This window comes from Acomys minous, assembly GCF_964271855.1.
Source record: "Acomys minous genome assembly, chromosome: 9".
In the NCBI taxonomy this organism is placed as follows: domain Eukaryota; kingdom Metazoa; phylum Chordata; class Mammalia; order Rodentia; family Muridae; genus Acomys; species Acomys minous.
The window spans coordinates 35979586-36004200 of record NC_140490.1 but is presented as its reverse complement, the minus strand read 5'-3'; the positions used below and the strand labels follow the sequence as shown (position 1 = coordinate 36004200).

General features: G+C 45.5%; 1 protein-coding gene across 9 annotated transcripts in view; it reads right to left on the bottom strand.

Annotated features, from left to right (window-relative positions):
* The window catches only part of AGTPBP1 (ATP/GTP binding carboxypeptidase 1), a 119957-nt gene that overhangs the window by 19384 nt on the left and 75958 nt on the right, over positions 1-24615 (bottom strand). For all 9 annotated transcript variants that reach the window (XM_084797155.1, XM_084797158.1, XM_084797159.1 and 6 more), the window contains 5 exons: positions 14139-14226; positions 9434-9578; positions 5147-5300; positions 3612-3792; positions 2734-2863 (listed from right to left, as the gene is read on the bottom strand). In XM_084797155.1, coding sequence (XP_084653281.1) covers positions 2734-2863; positions 3612-3792; positions 5147-5300; positions 9434-9578; positions 14139-14226 — 698 coding nt within the window. The remainder of the gene's footprint in view (positions 1-2733; positions 2864-3611; positions 3793-5146; positions 5301-9433; positions 9579-14138; positions 14227-24615) is intronic.

Sequence of the window (24615 nt, the reverse complement as noted above, 5' to 3'; positions counted from 1 at the left end):
CTTCAAGAAGGCAAGGACTCAGAGAGCAAAGGAAACCATTCCAAGTAGCTCAGCTCCCAGCGCCTACACTAGGCTGCTCACGAGCTCCCAGCACCCACCCTGGGCTGCTCACAAGCTCCCAGCACCCACCCTGGGCTGCTCACAAGCTCCCAGCACCCACACTAGGCTGCTCACAAGCTCCCAGCACCCACACTAGGCTGCTCACAAGCTCCCAGCACCCACACTAGGCGGCTCACAAGCTCCCAGCACCCACACTAGGCTGCTCACAAGCTCCCAGCACCCACCCTGGGCTGCTCACAAGCTCCCAGCACCCACACTAGGCTGCTCACAAGCTCCCAGCACCCACACTAGGCTACTCACAAGCTCCCAGCACCCACACTAGGCTGCTCACAAGCTCCCAGCACCCACACTAGGCTGCTCACAAGCTCCCAGCACCCACACTAGGCGGCTCACAAGCTCCCAGCACCCACCCTGGGCTGCTCACAAGCTCCCAGCACCCACCCTGGGCTGCTCACAAGCTCCCAGCACCCACACTAGGCTGCTCACAAGCTCCCAGCACCCACCCTGGGCTGCTCACAAGCTCCCAGCACCCACACTAGGCTGCTCACAAGCTCCCAGCACCCACACTAGGCTGCTCACAAGCTCCCAGCACCCACACTAGGCTGCTCACAAGCTCCCAGCACCCACACTAGGCTGCTCACAAGCTCCCAGCACCCACACTAGGCTGCTCACAAGCTCCCAGCACCCACACTAGGCTGCTCACAAGCTCCCAGCACCCACACTAGGCTACTCACAAGCTCCCAGCACCCACACTAGGCTGCTCACAAGCTCCCAGCACCCACACTAGGCTGCTCACAAGCTCCCAGCACCCACACTAGGCTGCTCACAAGCTCCCAGCACCCACACTAGGCTGCTCACAAGCCCTGTAAATCTAGCTCCGAGGGACCCACACCCCCTGGACCCAGTCAGGCACATGAATACACATCTTATACATGGGCACAAACACAAGGTCTTTTATTCTTTAAAGTTTTAAATTTTCTTTTATTTAATGTATATGGATGTTTTGCCTGTGTACATGTATACATCAGTGCAGACACGATGCTTAAGGAGGTCACAGACACTGGATGCCTTAGAACTAGAGATACAGATCATTTTGAGCAGCCATGTATGTGCTAGAAACAGAAACAGATCCTTTGAAAGAGCAGGGGTGCTCTTAATAACTGAGCCATCTCTCCAGCCCTAAATCTTCTGTTTGTGTCTTTGGTTTTGGCTGGGGTTTTTTTGGGGGGGGGTAGAGAGGATGGGAAGATCTTTGCTATCTACATATCAGAGGACAAATATCATCTAAACACTATAAAGAATTTTTTAAATTAAACACTAAAAACTCAACTCATCTACTCAGTAAATGGTAAAATGAGCCCTCGCCCTGCCCTGCCCCCCAAAAAACAGTTCTCAAGAAAGAAATATAAATAGCTAATATATACTTAAAATCATGTCTGGAGACCCATATAGTGAAGGAATAAAAATCCAACTCCTACAAGTCACCCTCTGACCTCCACAACTGCACTGTGGACAGGTGCACCACTCCTCACATATTGAAGATAAATAAATTAATTAACTTTTTGAAAAGGAATGTATAAATCAAAGCTGCTCTGAGATTTTATCTCATCCCAACCACAATAGCCATCATTAAGACACAAATAACACATGGTGACAGGGATGTAGGAAGAAGACTCCTGTTCACTGTTCAGAAATGAAACTATCAGCATGGATGCCCCTCAAGAAAACTAAAGACAGTGGTACTGTGTGAGGCAGCCAGAGTGCTCCAAACCAACACACTTGGGTGAGGAATTTTATGTATTTGTAAAAGCAGATGCAACTGGAAATCATTATGTTAACTGCAATCAACTAAACACAGAAAAAGATACTGGTATATACATGGAACCTAGGTTTAAAGCTGTGTCTGTAGTAATATATACTGTGGGAAGGATTGTAAACTTTGGTGAGAGCAGTCTTGGCGGGCTTTGCCCTTGGACACACCAAGGAGACTCCCTGAGATTAACCTTGTGATAGACTGGGTGGAGCCACCCTGGGCCTGGAATTCAGGAAGGGGACTGAGAGACTCAACCTGGACAACTGTGTTTCTAATCGACCATCAATGGGAGGCAGAGACCGCCCTTTCTTTGCCTGTAAGAGACAGGCAGGCAGAAAGGAGAGAGGAGCAGTAGGTTCAGACCTGGCTTGAGTGCACATGGATTGGGAAAAGGATCAGCGCACAGGCTGGACCAGTGCACAGACCAGAGACACCTAGGGACCCGTCCCGTGGAACAGATACCGGAAGGTTCACTCTTTTCTCCCTTTAACATTTTTTCCCTCTTGTGTAAGCTAGCTGGGTTGTATAATAAAGTTTAATTGTTACGAAACAGAGCCAACAATATACACATATGTGCAGGTCACAAAACTAGAAAGGAAGATGGAAGGCATGAACTAAGATAGCAGAAAAGAGGACCCACTGAGGGAGGTAACGGAACCAGCTGGAGGTGGAGCAACACAGGGGAGGGCAGTGGGCAGGGAGACAAAGGAGAACAAGATGTAATGACACAGAGCTGTGAGGATGTCAAGATGAGGAGTGTTACCTTGCATACTAATCTGAAAACATAACTTAAAATACACTAGGTCATTAATCAATAGGTACATTTGTGTGTACAAAGGCAAACAAATACAACCACATACCAGAGGTAAGCGCTTCACCGCAGCCAGGTACTGTAGTAGCCCCTTTGCGTGGTAAATCGTAGGGTGTAAATCTGGGTTTGGGCTCTGCCACTGTCTGTTCAAATCCTCTCCACTTAAGGAACAACGGTGACTGCACACACAGACAGGAGACACAAGTCCACAGGCCATCACATGCACTTCTTATTCGACCTTATGACTTATTCCAATAAGGATCCACGCCAATGCAGATGAGGCTCAACTCAACATGCATCGCATTCTTTAAGTAAATTCGGATCCATCATTTGCTATGTGTAAAATTGTATGTCCACTTATGTAACAATGTTGATTGCAAATTTAAAATAAACTTCTGTAAGTTATAGAAAAAATAAAAGTGTCAATTCTGGGCTCTCCTCCTGTACTTTTTACAACTTATTAATAGGCCCACTCTCTACTGACTAAGCAGTAACATCTGGTATACTGGTGCATGTGCCGTCTGATCCCTCCATCAGAAAGGCAGACTTAAGAAAATTACGTAGTCTTGACAAATCGTGACATTGCTGCCACTTGTGCACAGGAGCTATGTGCTACAGCTACCCAGCACAACTCAGCGTGACAGCCACATACCAACAGGGAAGCAAGACTTGTCTGTGAGGAGCTTATGTCCTGACACAGCTTTCTGAGACAGTTCAAGAAAGATTTTAGGAAATTACACTCTCATGGAATCATAACACTAACACATGCATTTAAAAGCTCATCTTTGATAACTTGCACACTCAAGTTTTATTCTGGAAAAAAATAAAGTCCATTTTCTGAATTAACTTGAACAATATTAGATCACCAAATTTACATGCAGCCACCAATACAACTGATGGCATTCCTGATGGCACTGCTTGACTTACTTTCCATTGATGACACCATCTGGATTTAACATAGGGACAATTTTAAAAATATATGACTCCCGCAAGTTCTGGGCAGTAGGGCTGTTGCTCATGAGGTACTCCAGTGTTCCTTTCATGACCCAACTTGCATTACTTTCTCCAGGGTGTACCCGAGCAGACAAGAAAATGTAAGGGCGGTTTCCTAGAGTGCACACAAAGTCGAAATTAGAATGAACAGCCATTCAAAGTTTGGATGATGTTTCACTTTGGGTTCTAGAACTCTCCACAGCTGTAAATTCCAGTGGATCTCACTATGCTCACACAACACACTCTGCTCAGGCCCTAAAGAGAAACCAGCAGGAAACGCATGCAAGCTGCCACACATGGGAGTTTGTACTATGAACTACACAGTATGACAGTGTGCAGTGCGGGAACCACTGCTTACTTTCTAATGACTAATCTGACTTGAAAAAAATATTTCTTGGGTGGAAATACAGTTTTACAAAGAATATCATCTGGGAAAGTTTAAAATATAAAATTGTGTCTCCGAAACTCATGGAGAGCAGGGAAATATTTAGCATCTACATCTGTATGGACGCACAGAGGAGCGGTGTGCTGTAGAGGGCAACAGCGCAGTCACTGTGCACTCACAGAGTCTACAATCGGACAACTCACTACCTATGTCAATGCACAGCATCCCTCTTTCTTTGTAATTTGAAATACTTATCAAAAGTTGAGCTATGTTCTTGTTTTACTACCTCATCTGTAGAGATAATTTAAAATTTTAAATGGTGGAGAAAAAAAGTAGCTATTTAGTGCTAGCTATCAACATATATGAATTCTAAAAATACTATTGTATTTTAGCTTTAGCATGATTTCTAGATGTAAGACTAAAAACTATGACTATCAAAGGAGTCCTGAGAGGAAATCTCAGGTGACTCCCATTCCAGAGTAGGCAACTGAAGCAGAGGTGAGTCCACAGCTATGAGGAGGGCCAAGACTCGAATCCAAGTCTTCTTGAGAAACTGTAAAATTCCAGCCTTGCTTGCCCAGTGGCCTGAGAACCTAAACTTCTGACCCCAGAGGTTTCTCCCAGTTCTCGGAACTGCTAACCTCAAGAGTTCCACCCTAATTCCCAGAATAGTTACATGCAAATTTGCAGATATCAGATGTCCTCACAAAAAGTTCCGCTGGGCCAGATGTCCTAATATCCATATGGATTCCAGTGATAAGCAACCCCACCTGCTTTGTGGTTTTTGCCTTTAAAACTAGGCTGTAACAGCTACTCAGGGTCCTTCGCCTCTCAAGTGCTGAGGGACCCTCACACATTAACAACTGGGTGTGTCAGTAATAAATTTTACCTATACCTCTCAGCTGGTGTGACTTGAGTGGTCTCTCGAGGTGACCCCCTTCCCGAATTGGACTCCCCAGGGTCCAACATTTTGGGCCAGGGTCCAACATTCTCATGCCTGCTCTTATATTAGTTCTATTACAAAGTACACAGCAGTCACACACAGTGGGGTGCTTGATACTTTGAGTGAAGAAGACAAACTTACTGAACTGGCAGATGTGCTCGTAGTAATTGGACTCCGGCATTGCTGTTATGGTCACCAGGGGACAGCTGTTTCCAGACAAGGTCTCACACAGCACATCTTTTCGAAAATAAATCTGCTGGGGATTATGGGCTGACTCCAGTTTTTGAAGATGCATCTTGAGGAAAATTTTAAAGCAGAGTATGTCGTCATTTTTAAACTCCCAGTTTCTAGAGCTCTACAGACCCAGAAGTAAAACCATTCTTAACTCTTATCTAAAACCCTCCAAACATCGGTGTGCAAGGGGCAGGAGACAGGTGCCACCTGCCAGCCACACACCACATAGCAGGGTCACCCATGAGGAATCCAAAGTCACCCCAGGTGGAATCAATATTCTAAATGTGTTCACATGAATCCAGCTAAGGTTTTGCTGCCAGTCTGAGCTGTGAAGGAAGCATTTGGTTTTCAATGTCTTTAGAATCTTAGAATTATAACTAAAATCATGTAATAACAAGATAAAATTATAAAACACAAATTATGAACAATTTCTTCTGATTTCAAGATCAGTTATACATATTCACGATTACTTTCCTAGGATGAAGAATTTACTAAGTTTTAATGACCTCGCTGAGGCTGTAACTCAGTCCAGAAAGGCTTTTTAACCTCACTCGCTACCAAATCGCAGAGCTCGGCTCCCCACAGGCCAGGCCTCACTTCTCCCCATCACACACTACCAAAACGCAGAGCTCGGCTCCCCACAGGCCAGGCCTCACTTCTCCCCATCACACACTACCAAAACGCAGAGCTCGGCTCCCCACAGGCCAGGCCTCACTTCTCCCCATCACACACTACCAAAACGCAGAGCTCGGCTCCCCACAGGCCAGGCCTCACTTCTCCCCATCACACACTACCAAAACGCAGAGCTCGGCTCCCCACAGGCCAGGCCTCACTTCTCCCCATCACACACTACCAAAACGCAGAGCTTGGCTCCCCACAGGCCAGGCCTCACTTCTCCCCATCACACACTACCAAAACGCAGAGCTCGGCTCCCCACAGGCCAGGCCTCACTTCTCCCCATCACACACTACCAAAACACAGAGCTCGGCTCCCAACAGGCCAGGCCTCACTTCTCCCCATCACACACTACCAAAACGCAGAGCTCGGCTCCCCACAGGCCAGGCCTCACTTCTCCCCATCACACACTACCAAAACGCAGAGCTCGGCTCCCCACAGGCCAGGCCTCACTTCTCCCCGTGCTGCTCCAGCTTCTTTCCTGAATCCGGTCATCCCTTCAATGTCCTCCAATCAGACACTATGCTGCGAGAGTAAATCGACCACTCCCTTTATTTAGTGGATTCAGCCAGCACAACACAAACACTCAGTGGTCCCACAGCTCACACACACTCGGTGGTCCCACGGCTCACACACACTCGGTGGTCCCGCAGCTCGTACACACACTCGGTGGTCCCGCAGCTCGTACACACACTCGGTGGTCCCGCAGCTCGTACACACACTCGGTGGTCACGCAGCTCACACACACTCGGTGGTCCCGCAGCTCATACACACACTCGGTGGTCCCGCAGCTCGTACACACACTCGGTGGTCCCACAGCTCACACACACTCGGTGGTCCCGCAGCTCGTACACACACTCGGTGGTCCCGCAGCTCGTACACACACTAGGTGGTCCCACAGCTCACACACACTCGGTGGTCCCGCAGCTCGTACACACACTCGGTGGTCCCGCAGCTCGTACACACACTCGGTGGTCCCGCAGCTCGTACACACACTCGGTGGTCCCACAGCTCACACACACTCGGTGGTCCCGCAGCTCGTACACACACTCGGTGGTCCCGCAGCTCGTACACACACTCGGTGGTCCCGCAGCTCATACACACACTCGGTGGTCCCGCAGCTCACACACACTCGGTGGTCCCGCAGCTCGTACACACACTCGGTGGTCCCGCAGCTCGTACACACACTCGGTGGTCCCGCAGCTCACACACACTCGGTGGTCCCGCAGCTCGTACACACACTCGGTGGTCCCGCAGCTCGTACACACACTCGGTGGTCCCACAGCTCACACACACTCGGTGGTCCCGCAGCTCGTACACACACTCGGTGGTCCCACAGCTCGTACACACACTCGGTGGTCCCGCAGCTCACACACACTCGGTGGTCCCGCAGCTCGTACACACACTCAGTGGTCCCGCAGCTCGTACACACACTCGGTGGTCCCGCAGCTCACACACACTCAGTGATCCCACAGCTCACACACACTCGGTGGTCCCGCAGCTCGTACACACACTCGGTGGTCCCGCAGCTCGTACACACACTCGGTGGTCCCGCAGCTCGTACACACACTCGGTGGTCCCACAGCTCACACACACTCGGTGGTCCCGCAGCTCGTACACACACTCGGTGGTCCCGCAGCTCGTACACACACTCGGTGGTCCCGCAGCTCACACACACTCGGTGGTCCCGCAGCTCGTACACACACTCAGTGGTCCCGCAGCTCGTACACACACTCGGTGGTCCCGCAGCTCGTACACACACTCGGTGGTCCCACAGCTCGTACACACACTCGGTGGTCCCGCAGCTCGTACACACACTCGGTGGTCCCGCAGCTCGTACACACACTCGGTGGTCCCGCAGCTCGTACACACACTCGGTGGTCCCGCAGCTCGTACACACACTCGGTGGTCCCGCAGCTCACACACACTCAGTGGTCCCACAGCTCGTACACACACTCGGTGGTCCCACAGCTCGTACACACACTCGGTGGTCCCGCAGCTCGTACACACACTCGGTGGTCCCGCAGCTCGTACACACACTCGGTGGTCCCGCAGCTCGTACACACACTCGGTGGTCCCACAGCTCACACACACTCAGTGGTCCCACAGCTCGTACACACACTCGGTGGTCCCGCAGCTCGTACACACACTCGGTGGTCCCGCAGCTCGTACACACACTCGGTGGTCCCGCAGCTCGTACACACACTCGGTGGTCCCGCAGCTCGTACACACACTCGGTGGTCCCACAGCTCACACACACTCAGTGGTCCCACAGCTCGTACACACACTCGGTGGTCCCACAGCTCGTACACACACTCGGTGGTCCCGCAGCTCGTACACACACTCGGTGGTCCCGCAGCTCGTACACACACTCGGTGGTCCCGCAGCTCGTACACACACTCGGTGGTCCCACAGCTCACACACACTCAGTGGTCCCACAGCTCGTACACACACTCGGTGGTCCCACAGCTCGTACACACACTCAGTGGTCCCGCAGCTCACACACACTCGGTGGTCCCGCAGCTCGTACACACACTCGGTGGTCCCACAGCTCACACACACTCGGTGGTCCCACAGCTCGTACACACACTCGGTGGTCCCGCAGCTCGTACACACACTCGGTGGTCCCGCAGCTCGTACACACACTCGGTGGTCCCGCAGCTCGTACACACACTCGGTGGTCCCGCAGCTCGTACACACACTCGGTGGTCCCGCAGCTCGTACACACACTCGGTGGTCCCACAGCTCGTACACACACTCGGTGGTCCCACAGCTCGTACACACACTCGGTGGTCCAACAGCTTCTACACACCACATGCTAAGGAGCTGGAGTCTTGGGTTACAGAATTAACCTAGCTCCTATACCAAAAACTAACTTTTCCACAGAAAAATTCAAAATAATTCAAAATGTGGATTTACTTCCCTACTGTTACATTTTTCTACAAGATTTATATGTATATTATAGTGCTTTTAGTTAAGCAAACTGAAATCTCAGTTAAAATTTGTTCACAGAAAGTGGAAGAAGTACCAGTTCCTACAAATGATAAATGAAATATATAAAATTTCCTTCCTTCTTCTATAAAGCTCTATTCCATTTGTGGCAGCATGGGAGTGGGCATGTGTGCACACTTGTATGCAGATGGACTCCCCCGTGTGAGTGCACATGAAGGCCAACACTATGAAGGTGTCGAGCACTCATTGCTCTTTACCTTTACTTTTCTTTCTTTTCTGAGATGGGTCTCCCACTGAGCCTGAGCCAAGCACCGAGGATCCCAGTCCTTTGCCCCTGGCACTGGGGATCAGTCAACCGTATCTGGGTTTTCTGTGTGGAGCTACAAGTCCAAAGGTGGGCCCTATTCTTTGAGCCACACACCAGGCCTTCACTTACTGCACCCCCATCTGCAGTGTTTCTAACAAATGCTACAACCTCCCCTGCCCTGTGGGTGTATGTTCCCAGAAGCAACTGATACTCACTCATAATACAAAGTGATATGTACGGTTACAGTCAGCGTCTCTCACCTGCAGGGTTGAGTATGTGTATGGATAGTGATAGGCAAAGTAGCACACGTCATCCTTATGTGGGAAGCTCACAGTGAATGTGATGGTGTAGTAGGACTTCCCCTTCTGCCCTCCAGCAGCAACTGAACTTCTGGAGAAGTGATTTCTGCAATTGAAAAGAAATAAAGCACTTTATTTTCCATGCATAGATACTCTGATTTTCCTTTGCTAATTTTATTAAGTAGAATTTCAGACACAAAAAGAAAAGCCCCAGTGGATGTTCAGTTTAGCGGAACTGTTAGTCAACAGACGCTGTCTTAATTCCTTTCCTATTGCCATGATAAGACACTGTGACCAAGGTATAGAAGAAAAGAGTTTATTTGAGGCTTACAGTTTCTAGTAGAGTCCATCCTGTTGTGACGTCACAGCAGGGGAGCATAGCATCAGGCAGGTAAACAGGCAGCCATGGTGCTGAATCAAAGCTCAGAGCTAAGCTCCCCAAGCATGAGGCAGAGGGAGAGCACACTGCAGGTGATATTGCATCTGAAACCTCAAAGCCACAGGCTTCCTCCAACAAAGCCACACCTCCTAATCCTTCCCAAACAATTCCACCAACTATGGAGCAAGCGTTCAAACACTTGAGATTATGGGGACTATGCTCCTCCAAGCCATCCAGGCACACTAAGAAGGCCATTGGGTCTGCACCATCACCTGGCAGCACTGCTCTCTTCTCTAGAGTGAACAACTGTACATGAAGGGCGCGTTCTCCACACCATGATTCACACCTTCAGTTAATCCATTGGACAACAGGCTGAGGAACACGTCCATGGGTCAAGCCACAGCTCCTGGCATTTCCCCATAATTAGAGTTGAGATTAAAGGGGGGAAACAGCCAGAAAGGATGACGACGTTTCCTAATGCTTCCTAATGTGGAATGAGGGGAATGTGCTGCGTCACAGATGAGTACTCTTGCCAAAAATAAACCTAAACTTGATTAAGCTTTCACATCTGCCAATGTACAAGGACTTAATAAGATACATTTGTTAATAGCAAAGATGCAATCCACAAAAGACAAATGTAAGAGTCCAATACCAGAAACAAGCCAGTTTAAGAACAATCAGAGAAAAGGGAAACCTATTGATAAAAAATATTTAAACAACAAATTAACATAAGTTAAGTGTGATGAGTTCTGAGCACGAGAGATTTCTAACATGGACTACTTTCAAGAGTGTGTTTTTTCCATTACTGTTCTTTTCTGCTAACAGTCCTGCAAATAAATCACTTTCCATGCTTTTATATACTTAAAAACAATGTAATGTGTGATCTTTCATCAAACCTAATGGAAAAAAAACAAGAACCAAGCAGCATTTATATGGCAACTGAGGATATCTGAAAACTGATTAAGGTATATTAAGGAATTTTCTTAGTTTTTCTGATGTATGATAATGGCAAGGTGGTTAGATGGTCATAAGGGGTCTTCGTGTTTTAGAGATAAGTATTTCTAGACAAAATATGGTGTCTGACATTTGCTTTAAAAATTCAGCCTGGGGCCACCTGCAGGATGCTCAGTGGGTAAAGGCAGCTGCTGTCAAACCTGACACCCTAAATTCAGTACCCAGAACCACAGTGGGAAGAAAGAACCAAATCCAAAGTTGTCCTCTGACCTCCACACTGGAGCAATGGCAGGACCACCACCCTCCTACGCCTGTCCCCAGTGTAAATAAATAAATATTAAACATTTTACAAATCAAGATGGAAGTAAGGAGTTCTGAAATGCACAAACGATGGTAACATTTCAAAGATAGCAGCGGACACATGGGGGGCAACATCCTGTTCATGGCTTTTAAAAGTTTTAAAGTCTTTAAGTATTGGACTTTAAAGATACTCTACCAACTTAATTTCTAAAGTTCTAAAAGCTCTTGAAAAACCAGGGCTTACGGGCCACTTATCAACAGCCATATTTAAACTACTCATTAACTCCCTCACTGTATTGAGTGGTCAGATAATGGCAAGTGCTAGAGCTCAGAAACATACAAAACAGGGTCAAGAGGGGGGCCTTGAAAACTGTTTCTTCCCTGAGTTGACAGCTAACTAGAGCGCCATGTATGGCACCATACAGTAGTTCCATAAAAGTTACAGGCTATCAACAAACAAGGCATACATGCTGACAGAAGACAGCTTTGCTCTATCCCTAGCTCACTCAACAGTCTCCAGTCCTAACTATCTGATTTCAGACTCCTAGAAAGCAGCCACAGCGACACATGAAACATACAAAGTGTTAACCAATAAATGCTAAGCTGAACTGAATTACAGTTTGATCTGGAAGTAGCCAGAGAAAAAGAAAAAGGTAAGCCAAACACAGACGACAACTTAATCGTGTTGTGGTCACACTTTGCAATGCAGAGAGCATTGAAATGTAGAGAAACATGGTGCCTAGGCGGCTCTCGCAAAGCCCTGCCCATCACGGCCCAGGAGAGAGCAGTGATGCAGGGCGCCCTCCCACTGACCTGACTAGACACTGCGGCACCACAAAGCGCGTAGGTGGAGGTGAGGGTGCATGTTGGCTCCTTTGCGTCTGCTACTGATTTTGCTAACAAATGGGGAGGGACTGGACCTTACTGAGATGAAGCCCGTTGCTTTCCCAGAAAGTAACAGCACTTAAGACATAGGTTTCTCCACAGGGGGGGCATAAACTGTTAAATCAGCTTAATTTCTAGGAGCCATCCTCTTCTGGCAAAGCCACAAGGGATGAGACTGCAGCGCTACTTCAGAACAATAGTAGAAATCAAAATCCACCTCATGGGAAACTCAAGACTAACAGAACAGGACCTGGCATCCAACAGAGATAAACACCAAGACTGAAACTATAAACATGGAAAGTCCTATGTGAATGATGGAAAATGATTATTTAAAAATAGAATTTAAGAAATAATAAAAATTAAAAAAAATTTAAATCATTTTGTTTTGGGGGAGGTTACAAGGACAGAGGGCAGTTATAAAGGGACAGGAAGATGAGTGGGATTGGGGTACAAGGTATGAAATTCACAAAGAATAAAAAGTTTTTAAAAAAGGAATTCTAAATGTTTAATTTAGATGCAGAGGTTTTCAAACTTGATAACCTCCTCTGTTGTTTAGTGTTTATGTGCCACAGAAGACCACAGGGAGCTCCAACTAAATAGGCCTTAGCTGGCATGCAGCTCATAGCAAAAAGGACGTTCTCTAAGAGGATGAAGGGAGGGGCCCCTACCAGTAAGGGGGCAGGAGAGTCAGAGTCCACGCAGTGAGAGAGGTGGACAGGGTTATCAGTCACACACTTCCATGGTTTACATTTTAAGAGTTTAATGTGAAAGTATGTGTGCATTAGTTAAATATTTCGGAAAAGACAGCAGCAAACTGTAGTCACTGGCCCTTCTATCAAGAAAAGGCACGCCTGACTTACAGAACAGCCTTTCCAACTGTCAAATAGTGAACCGCACCTTCTAGCTTCAAAACACTCTCAAGGGTACAGCACGCACACACCCCAGGAATAATAAAGCAGAGAACTGCACTGAGTGGTCAACAGTGTAAAGGAACTGCCGCCAACTGCACGGGTGGAGGATGCAAGAGGCGCGTTCTCAGTGTACGTTATGGGAAGTAAGATAAGCACTATAAAATAGAGAGGCGGCTACCTGGAAACATCTTACATACAGAATTAGAGTAGAATGGGTAGGAAGGAGGAGGATTTCTAGGTTGCTTTCAAGTGAAGCTGTAGTCACAAATGGGGCATCTGCATCATACACAACACACAGGCCAGGGACCACTTCAGAAGAGAAGAAAAGATTCAAAAATCCAGAGGTCAGAGAAGACCAGACTGAAACAGTGACTTCTGCATATAAGAGGACGGCTGCCCTCATGAGCTCATGGCAGCTGAGAGTGCCTGCACTCACAGGGTTAACAGCCTCTGCTCCCACCAGGGAAGCTAAGGACAGTCTGCTGAAGGAGACAGGGATGGTGTTCTTTAATGGTGTTGCCCCTGCTAGGTCAGCCACGCTGCTCCAACGGATGTCCCCACACACATGTATACGAGCAGCACAAACTCAACTCCATGGGTGATTTTTAAAAGAGGAGGAAGAGGAAAAGGAGGAAGAGACAAACTTAGGGGCGTTGGGAGACGGGAGTGGAGTTGGGAAGAGTTAGAGGAAGGAGCAGGGGTTCACTAAGGTCAAAATTCATTGTGTGAAATTCTCAAGGAGCTAATAAACTTAAGGTTACTGTTGCTGTGTCAAAACATCATGACCAAAGTAACTAGGAAAGGAAAGGATTTATTTAGCTCACACTTCCACAGCACTGTTCATCACTGAAAGAAGTCAGGTCAGGAACCTTCCAGGCAGGAACTGCTTACTGGCTTGCTCCCTATGGCTTGCTCAGCCTGCTTTTTTACAGAATGCAGGACCACTAGCCTAGGGGTACCACCAGCCTAGGGGTACCACCAGCCTAGGGGTACCACCAGTCACAATGGGCTGGGCACTCCCACATCAAATCACTAATTAGGAATATGACAGGCTTGCCTACAATCCAGTCTTATGGAGGCATTTTCTTAATCAAGGCGCCCTCCTTTCCAGTGACTCTACCTTGTATGAGTTGGCATAAAACTAGTCAGCACACACACACACACTAAGCCTATTTTCACTGTCATACTGAAGCAGCCTAGAATGTTCCCTCATGAGAGCTTCTGGGAGAGTACTTACTTGTAGTAACAAATGTCAGCGCCCGTACGAATCCACCATGGTCTGGCGTTCAGTGCTTCCTGAACTGAATACATAAGTGGCTGCATGCCTTTGAAAGAGGAGGAAAGGAGAGACAAAGTTCTTTTCAGAATTGTTCATGTAAAAATGAATCTTGCCTTTCTAGAAAGCACCAAAATTCCAGGAAAACTGAGGAATATTGTATTTCATTATTTTAGGATGTATTAGAGAAATCTGAGAGATTTCTTAAATTATAATTGAGCCAATAATATCCCCAATATCTCCTTTTAAATTTTAATCAAAATGAGATAACTTCAGATTGAATGGCTACCAATTCTTTTCTGTTACATTTTATATATTTGACCAACTAATTCATTTCTTGTAAAAAGTAAAACAGGCGAGCATAATAAAGAAATCTTGAGAAGCTAGGGAGACAGCCCTGAAGGTAAAACTCGCCACCCAAGCATGAAGCTCCATGAACCCCCAGAACCCATGTAGGCAGCAGCACATGTTTTATAATTGCAGTGCTCTCAGATGGCAGGAGGAAGCCCATGCAGCGAACCTGGCCAAAGTGTAGCCTACAACAAAGAGAAGCCCACAACAAAGAGAAGTAGAATTAAAGGTAAAAGCTAGGACCTGAGACCATCCTCAGCTGCACACAGGACCACAATGTGCATGCATGTGCGCACATGTCACACACACACACACCATACACACAACACAGGCCACACACATACACACATGCCACACAGACACATACACACATGCCACACACACAACAGACACACACACGCCACACAGACACATACACACATGCCACACACATACAACACAGACACACACATACAACAAACACATACACATGCAACACAAACACATGTCACACACAGATACACACGCCACACACACATGCCACACAGACACACCACAGACACACACAGGCCACACACACACACACAAATTACATGTACACACAAGCCACACATGCCACACTGGTCACATACACAATACTCCTTTAATTCTCTAGAATCTCATATGCAGTGAGAAAGGCCATAAAAATTCATGTTTGTTTCCATTCCTTCTCCACATTAGTGTTAACATTAGACTTGTGTGCTGGCTAGTCTTATGTCAACTTGACACAAGCTAGAGTCATCAGAGAGGAGGGAGCCTCAATTGAGAAAATGCCTCCATAAGATCCAGCTGTAGGGCATGTTCTTAATTAGAGATGGATGGGGGAGGGCCAGCCCACTGTGGGTGGAGCCACCCCTGGGCTAGTGGTCCTGGGTTCTGTAAGAAGGTAAGCTGAGTGAGCCATGGGGAGCAAGCCAGTAGGCAGCAGCCCTCCAAGGCCTCTGCATCAGCTCCTGCCTGCAGGTCCAGCCTGCTTGACTTCCTGTCCTGACCTCCTCCAATGATAGACAGTGATGTGGAAGTGTAAGCCAAATAAACCCTTTCCTCTCCAAGTTGCCTTTTGGTCATGGTGTTCCATCAGAGCAATAGAAACTCTAAACGGGTGGGAACTGATAATGAAAATAGGGTTAAATATGCAATGTACTTTACTGGATGCTTTCAGAAATATGCTTTTCACATGAGCTTTAAAATCGCATTACTTAGCCAGATATGGTGGTGCACTCCTCTAATCCCAGCACTGAAGATGTGTGTTCCAGGCTAGCATAGTCTACAACGTGAGATCTTGCCTTCCCCTTACCCCCAAATGAAAACCATCAAATCATTTGATTTCATTCCATAACCTGATACACTAGACTTTTTTTTAACTGTAATTGATAAATTCGTGTTAATTTTGGAGATATTGATGGCTTTTCCTGAGATCAGGCTTGAATTTAAATTCTGCCTTCAAAATGTAATCATTCTCTGATGTAGGAATATTTCATTAGATATACCTGTATTTTATTCCATTTATTTATTTATTATGTTTTTGATGTTTTTGTTTTTGCTTTGAGACAGGGTTTCTCTGTGTAGCCTTAGCTGTCCTTGACTCACTACATAGACCAGGCTGGCCTCGAACTCACAGAGAGCCCCATGCTTCTGCCCCCATGCTAGAATTACAGGCATGTGCCACTGCGCCCTGCCTTTCTTGTCTAACACACACACACACACACACACACACACACACACACACACACACACACACACACACAGCAACCCACAGCAGCTATGTCACCTCCTGGGTCTCTAGGGTGAATTACCCTACTGTCTGCTCCTTAAAGGCAGAGGTTCCCCTATGGATGTTACTTTTATTTTCTACTTTCATTGCATTTTGGGAAATCACAATCTTAATTGCTGATAAGGACAATCAACGGTTTTCTCATAATTTTAATCAAAATGTTATATACTACTCAGTGCAATATTGGCCAAATTTCTCAAATCAATTCCATCATGTATAATACAAGAGATAGCAAATAATCTCTATGTGCCAGACACTGCTGTTTTTAGACGTATAAACATAGTCACTATATCCTCTCAACCACCCACCCTAGATGGTGCTATTAATTCTATAGCTTGAATAGTTTCACCAGACCTATGACTGCATTTAGACGTCAGACTCATTTTACTCAGGGTCTTTCAGCACCATAGGCAGGCAGAAGAACGAGCTCCCTGCACAGCTGCTGGGCACACACAGCTGCTGGACACACACAGCTGCTGGACACACACAGCTGTTGGGCACACACAGCTGCTGGGCACACTGTCAGGTGGGGGCTCCTTACTGTAAGCTCCCTTCCCTGTGCGGTCGCTATGCTTTTCTTAGATTGGTTGTTTTTAAAGTTCTGTTTCTGTATTTGAATGCTGACAACTGTAGGGAATAGAGGTGTACAAGTCCGTGGAGAGGGAGCCCCCTGGCATGGATGCTGACACTGAACCCCAGTCCTCTGCAGGCACAGGGAGCACTCTCAGCCATGAGCATCTCTCTGGTCCGTCTAAAAACTAAGTACACAGAGATCACACTAGGTTCAGAAAAGTAAACTCAAACTCACTTCATTACTTCCATCATCTGCTAGAATAAATAACAAAAGTATAATAACTTAGTTTTACAAAGTTAAAAATATATTCTCTCCCCACCCTTTTTTTTTGGGGGGGGGGTGGTTTCTTTTTTCTTTTTTTAAAATGTGCACCGGTGTTTTGTGTGCCTGTGTGAGGGAGGCAGATCCCCTGAACTGGAGTTACAGACAGTTGTGAGCTGCCATGTGGTTGCTGAGAACTGAACCCAGGTCCTCTGGAGCAGTAGCCAGTGCTCTTAACCACTGAGCCATCTCTCTGCCCTGGTTCGGTTTCTTACAGCAGCGTCTCATATAGCCTACGTTGTGCTTCTGCTTTCCACTTCGGCTGTGAAGCGCACCATTGTAGGAGCGCACCACCAGGCTCAGCTGCCGCTTGTCAGGAGTTTAGATCCTCTTTAAATCTCCGCTTTGGGAGGGCTGGAGAGATGGCTCTGCAGTCGAAAGCACTGACCGTTCCTCTCTAGAGGACCCAGGTTTGGTTCCCAACATCCACACGGCAACTCGCAACCACCTGTATCTCCAGTTCCAGGAGATTCAACACCTTCTTCTGACCTGCAGGACCTGGCATGCATGTTCTGCACACACATACATTCAGGCAAAACACCCAAACGCATACGATTTTTTTATATTAATTTTAAATTTGAGGCAGGATTCTCATTGAACCCAGAGCAAGGCTGACAGACAGTAAGCCCCAGGATCCTCTCTGTGCCCACACAGTGCTGGGATTACGGGCACATATATAGCCACATCCAACTCTTTGCATATGTACTGGGGATTTGAACTCAGATCCTTATGCTTCTGCAACAAGTGCTCTTTCCTACTGAGCTCAGTGGGAGTGACAGCGGGATAGCATCCTACTCCTTTAGCCTCTGCATGTGCCCCACCCCCACACCCTACTTCTTTCTAAACATAGTATTTGTGTGTTTTGCTTTATTTTGGTCTAAATATTTTTAGCATTTATTTTCACTAATCCTCTTCCTTTCCTTTGGTTTATCTCCTTCTCTAGTTTCTTACTTGGATGCTTACTTTCAGCTTTTTTTTTTTTTAAGAATACAACCACTTCCGTTTACAAGTTAATGCTGGTTAAGTTATTATGCTCCCTACATCTGAGTCAGCCTTATGCTAAAAGGAAATGCATTTTATAAAAGGGCATTTATTAAGCAATGATCCTAGCTCTACAGGAGAATTCAATTTTTTAAATATTTACTTTTATTTTAATACCCTCATGTGGCTAGTAGCTATCATGCTGAGCAGATGGTTCTAAATAATTTCTAACCTCAGTTTTAAATTTCTTCTTTTTAAAAAAAGATATTTAAGAATAATATATATACTTTCCAAAAGCTAATCACTTCTTTGTTAATTTCTACCAGTAGTTTAGGTCAGTGAGTTTCCTGGTGATGAAGCAGCTGATGGTCTTGGCTACGACAGTGCAGGCACAGCCACGGACAGCCAAGGCGTGTGCTCCCCCAGAGGCTCTCAGCATCCAGTTCAAGTGCTTCTTTCATGTCTTTGCCAGAAACTACAACCTTTTAACATATGTTTGCTCCATTCCTGAGCCCAACATCAGAGTTTACAAGTTCTGTCCTCACTCATCTCTGTGGTGGATGGAGGCAGCTGCTTTGCTTTCCTCTCACACCTCTGATGTTTTTGTGAATGTGGGAGCCCACCAGCTTTTACCCTCCTGCACGAGGTCCATCATTTCTCACACCCAGCATCCTTCTCTTTGCTACGTTTTACGCTCAGGTTGCTAGAGCACACCCTCAAATATATCTCAAAAGTGGACCCCTAAAAAATCCAAAGCCAAGTTTGGGTATACGACAATCTTTACATCCTTGCTTATGTTGTAACTGCTTGCTATGTCAGATTCTATTTTACTAATAGCTGTCTTCAATAAAGTTAACTATTGGAGTGTTTTCTCTGTTTCTATAGGTCTCCATGACAAGCTTACCACAGAAAGGTTGGTGGCATCTTAAGACAGCAACTAGTGAATAGCCCGGGTCTCTCAGCTACTTGGGGTTTTTTACCATTATTAAATTTCTCTAACATTAACATCACCACTTCTGCTTACTTTGTTTGCATTTACTTACTTTATCTTTGCCGAGTTCTTCAATCCCATGTGTTCTATCACTGAAAGAACATGGAGCATCAGTTGAATGTATGAGAGAATTGAAGACTGAAAATGTGGCTTTGAGCTAAACCATTTTATTGATTAAAAAAAAAAGAAAGTTTACCTTAAATGGGGATCCAAGAACTAGATGGTGTTTCCACTATTAATGATAGTTCCCTACCCCTAACAGTCATGCTACAGGGACACACAAAAAGCCATGGTTTGTAGAAGAGAAACCCAGGGCACCACTTCACTCAACATCATGACAAAGTGTCTAACATTTCCTTACGCTTGAAGGTATTTCAAAATACAACTTCTAAAACAGACTTGGTAATCGTGGTTGAAGTTCTTGCCTTTCAAGCCTGAGGACCTGAGCATGGAGCCCCAGAGAACTCTCAGAAAAGCCAGGTGTAGAAGCCTAACTGCTTTTAATCCCAGTTCATCCCTCCCAGGACGGGAAGAAGAGGCAGGAGGATTTCTAGAAGCTCTTGTGCTAGGTAGCCTGCTGTACACAGCCATAAACAACAGAGACCCTGACTCAAACAACATGGAGGGCAAGACCGGACACCTCAGGCTGTCTTCTGACCTCAACACTCATTTCACAGCATGCATGTATATGCACTCACATGCACACAGCTATCATGTATACATAACACACACACCACACACCATCTATACATACATACAAACACATATACTCACATATACACACAAAGCTGATGGTCTTATACTAGACTGGGGTCTTTGGCAAGCATCTTGTACGTGCTCATTTTATGCTACAAGCATGACTGTCAGAGTCCTCACGCTCTCTGCCTCCACTAACAAACAGGTACTAAACGTCTACTGCGAGCCAGGCTATCTATGTACACAGCAGCCCAAGGCCCCCATCTCAAAGAATCCACATACACACTGGGACAGCAGGGAAGGGACCAGGAGCACAGCCAGCGAGCAGAAAGCCTGGGCAGCAGCAGCAGAAGGGAGCGTCAAGGGGCCAGTGCTGGAAGTATAACCAGCTACACCCCAGCTACACTCCAGGGCACGGGGAGTCCAGCCCCAGCCCTGCGCTGCTGCCCACTTCCAAGCATATTCGATTTACACACAAAGGTAGTTAAGACCCTCTTGAACTTGAGAGACAGACTCAGGAAGAGAAGGAAACAGAAGCTTGAAACTAAAGCAATGACTTACTAAATGCAAAACTGCCACCTGGTGGCAATTTAAGAAAATCCATTTCAAGTAACAGATAAAGAGGATGTGGAGATAGAGACACAATTTCTCAAATTTAGCAACCCAGAGAGCATTGTTCTCTGAAATATATTGTAAAACTGCTTTAGGATCCTTTGTGAGGAAATTACTTAGTAGAATTGGCTTTAAAAAAAAAAAAGTCTGGCGGCAGGGGACAACTAAAGAAATGCTAGGCTTATGATGGTGAGTCCTGCCAAAGAAGACCTCTACCTACCGACTCCATTTCCATGTGTCCATCACTCAGCACCCTAGAGAAATGCCCAAGCCCCCCACAAAGTAAAACTGGGGACAAACTATTCCAATAGGTACTACGGCCTCCTTCATCTGCATAAGCCAGTAAGCACCTCAGCTTTCCACTACAGATGATGTACTTGGTCATCAAATGCACCTGATGCTCCTGCGTACGTGTGTGTGTGTGTGTGTGTGTGTGTGTGTGTGTGTGTGTGTGTGTGTATGTGTGTGTGTGAGTGTGTGTGTGTGTGAGAGTGTGTGTGTGTGAGTGTGTGTGAGTGTGTGTGAGTGTGTGTATGTGTGAGTGTGTGTGTGTGAGTGTGTATGTGTGTGTGTGAGAGCATGTGTGTGTGTGGGGGGAGAGTGTGTGTGTGTGAGTGTGTATGTGTGTGTGTGAGTGTGTGTGTGAGTGTGTGTGTGTGTGTGTGTGTGTGTGTGTGTGTGTGTGTGTGTGTTCCAAGTGCTTACCAGGCTGGATCACGCTTACTAAAGCACTCACTTTTTCAGCCTGTACTGATGTAAAGATGACCCCGCTGTAGTTCTATTAACCTAGCAAATCCAATGCTGGTCTTACTTGTAACTCTAGCTACCTAAACAACTTGCTCTAAAATTTATACTAGCCTCATAGATAATATCTACAAATATATGGAAAGAAAAAGAACATTCATAACAGACAAGTTCTTGCTGGGATCCAGAAAGAGCCTACAGTAAAGGCGGATGGAGACTGAGAAACATTCAGTTTCTGGTTGGGCGGAGGGGTGTTTTCAGTCCCACAGACACACTGCACTCCCTGGAAGTCCCTAAATAACAACAAGGCATCACGGGGAGGCAAGGAAGAAGTGGAAGGAGGGAAGGAGGAAGTGGAAGGAGGGAAGGAGGAAGTGGAAGGAGAAAAGGAGGAACTGGAGAGCAGTGAAGAAGAGGGAAGACACCAGCAAACAGCAGCAGACAGAACAGCAGATGCTCCCATATTAAAGACAAAGAGCCAAGAACAAACTCCTGTCTCTATTTATTAAAGCAGCAGGCAACCACAGACTGAGCTAATTAAAATGTAAAATTATGCGAACAAACCTGAAGGCAAATACAGTGCAAGACTTAAGTAGAACATTGTTGAAAGACATACACAAAAGGAATGGAGAGTTACAACTGTCTATTGCCAGGTTACACTCAACTAAAATGTAGGTTTAAAAATAAGAGCTTAGGGGGCTGGAGAGATGGCTCAGAGGCTAAGAGCACTGGCTGCTCTTCCAAAGGTCCTGCGTTCAATTCCCAGCATCCACATGGTGGCTCACAACCATCTATAATGAGATCTGATGCCCTATTCTGGTGTGCAGGCATGCATACTGGCAGAACACTGTATAGAAAATAAATAAAGTTAAAAAAAAAAAAAGAGCTTACCAGAAATAAAACAAATCTGAAACTCAAATGAAACAGAGGGTATAAATAAACAAACCCTGGCTGGTTCTTCTTCCCTCTCCATTAAGTCAGTGGATATTAGGTTCCACCTACAAACAACACATCTTACTTCTAATTACCTATGAGAGCAGAACAGACTAGATATATTTCAATAACACTTCAAATCATAAAAATGTTACAGATAATAATTCTACATGTCTATATGCAAAATTAATTAAACTTTGAAAATAATAAAAGTTTTAACCAAAATAATTAATCCAGCAAAAAATAAAGTAAATCTAATTTTTTAGTTAAATAAAGATAGCAAGATTAAAAACAGAAATGTTAAAATCTGGGAGGGATACATAATTAATTTGTAGTAAAGAGGATATTTAAAATGCTTTGATTATCTACATGAACAAGTTAAATACATTTTTGCAAGTACTAATTTGCAGGGAGGTAAAGGTCAAAATTAAAGAAAGCTTCTAAAAGAAATGAATAAATCCGAAGCTGTCTTTATTTTTATACAAAAGTAAAAGTATTTAATAAATATGTAAAAGGAAGAAAATTCCAAGCATGGGACAAGCCCAGAACTGAAGTTACTACTCCTAGTGAAAATCTAAATGTCACTCACACAAGAGAAGGTGAACCCCCGACACTGTCCAAAACTCAACAGCCACCCCGAGAGGAGACGCTGGGCAGCACGCTTCACTTTTACCTTAATGGAATGCTACTAACCTTTACCTTATGCAAGACCATGAGTGGCCGTGGTGCACACACACCTTCCTTTAAACCCCCACTTGAGAGATAGAGGCAGGAGGACTAGGGGTTCAAGGTCACTTAACATGGTCAGTTCAAGACCAGCCAGGGCTGTGTTGAGATTCGCCCCCAAAAGGAATAAGCCATTCAGAGAAACAAACCTAAGACTTTAAATTGTTTTTTCAAAATACTGTAGAATGTTAAACTGTAATATTAAATTAATATTCTCCAAACAAAGGCTAGTATATAGTTAAGGCCTTAGCTTATGAAAAATAAGGTATTTCAAATCAAATGGAGAAATATAAAAGAATTTAAAAGTCAGAATAATTAAAATACTGAGAAACTATGACCAATAATGCATGACGACAAAGATTTGGATGAATTGCATTAAAAATACTTTAGAAGAGTATTTAAGGACCAGAGAAGATGCCAGCAATGTCATTTTTAATTAAAATACAGACAATGGAACAACATGGTCAGTGGCTTCATCTAAGGCACAGGTTTGCGTCAGATCATCAGCTCCGTAGGAAGGCTGTGTTAAGGGACTGTCCCCACGCATGGCAGCATCAGCCGTATTCCTTCTCAACACCACTGTGTGGGTCGAGAAGTGTGAAATCCACACAGGAACACCCACAGGAGATTTAAAAGACTGCAGCCATCAGATGTCCTGAGCATGAGTCAGTTACAGAATTTGCTCACTTTAAAATTCTGAATGGCACTAAAGGAAGAAATTATCTCTCACACAAAGTCAGAGCTTTTTAAAGCAGAGGGGCATTGCTTAAGATTAGCAGCTTCAATTAAAATTTTTAACTGCTCAGCAAAGTTTAGAATGTTAAAAGCATTATTTTTAAGAGAATAAATAAAGGTTAGTAAAATAGTATCTTACAGCCAGTGCCGTGGTGTACACCTTTAATCCCAGCAATCAGGGAGGCCAAGGCAGGCAGGTCTCTGAGTTTGAGACCAGCCTGGTCTGGCAGGATAGGGAAGGCTATCATCCAGAAAAACCCTGTCTTAAAGAACCAAAAAAACCCAAACCAACCAAACAAACAAACAAAAACCCCACTTACCAGCACTATTCAGAAATTACATCACTGCACACAGATAAATATATCTTTGTATTTCACTCCTAAGGAACACCCTAGATACAAATAGATTCGGCCTACTTAACTGCTCTTTTCTACTCTAAAAACAATGTTCATTTAAGTAAGGAACACAATGAGTATTTGTGTTTATTTTCGTAATACCTCAAATGAACTTCAATTAGGATAAAACTTTAAAGATATAACCAGGCTGCTCGTCACCAATGTTTCTGAGAGCTCAGTACCTGCTGAGTGCCATATCACTGCGATCCCATCCAGCCCTAACTGTCTCAGAAGATAAGCAGACCCAGTCTGTTCAGTACTTGGATGGACACAAACATCACATTCAGTGACTGTTCTATATGCTAAAACCACCACGAATAAAGAGTACGAAATAGACTACATCAAGAAGATTCCATGGCTCAGTGGTTAAGAGCACTTACTGCTCTTCCACGGGATCCGAGTTCGATTCCCAGCACCCATGTGACAGCTCACAGCCGCCTCTAACTCCAGGGTTTCCGGCCTCGCTGGGCCCCGCACGCACACGGTGCACATGTAGACATGCAGACACATGCCTAAGTCAAATAAAACTTTTAAAAAATATTCCTATCACCAGTCATGCAAACCAATGTAACTACTGACATGTTGGT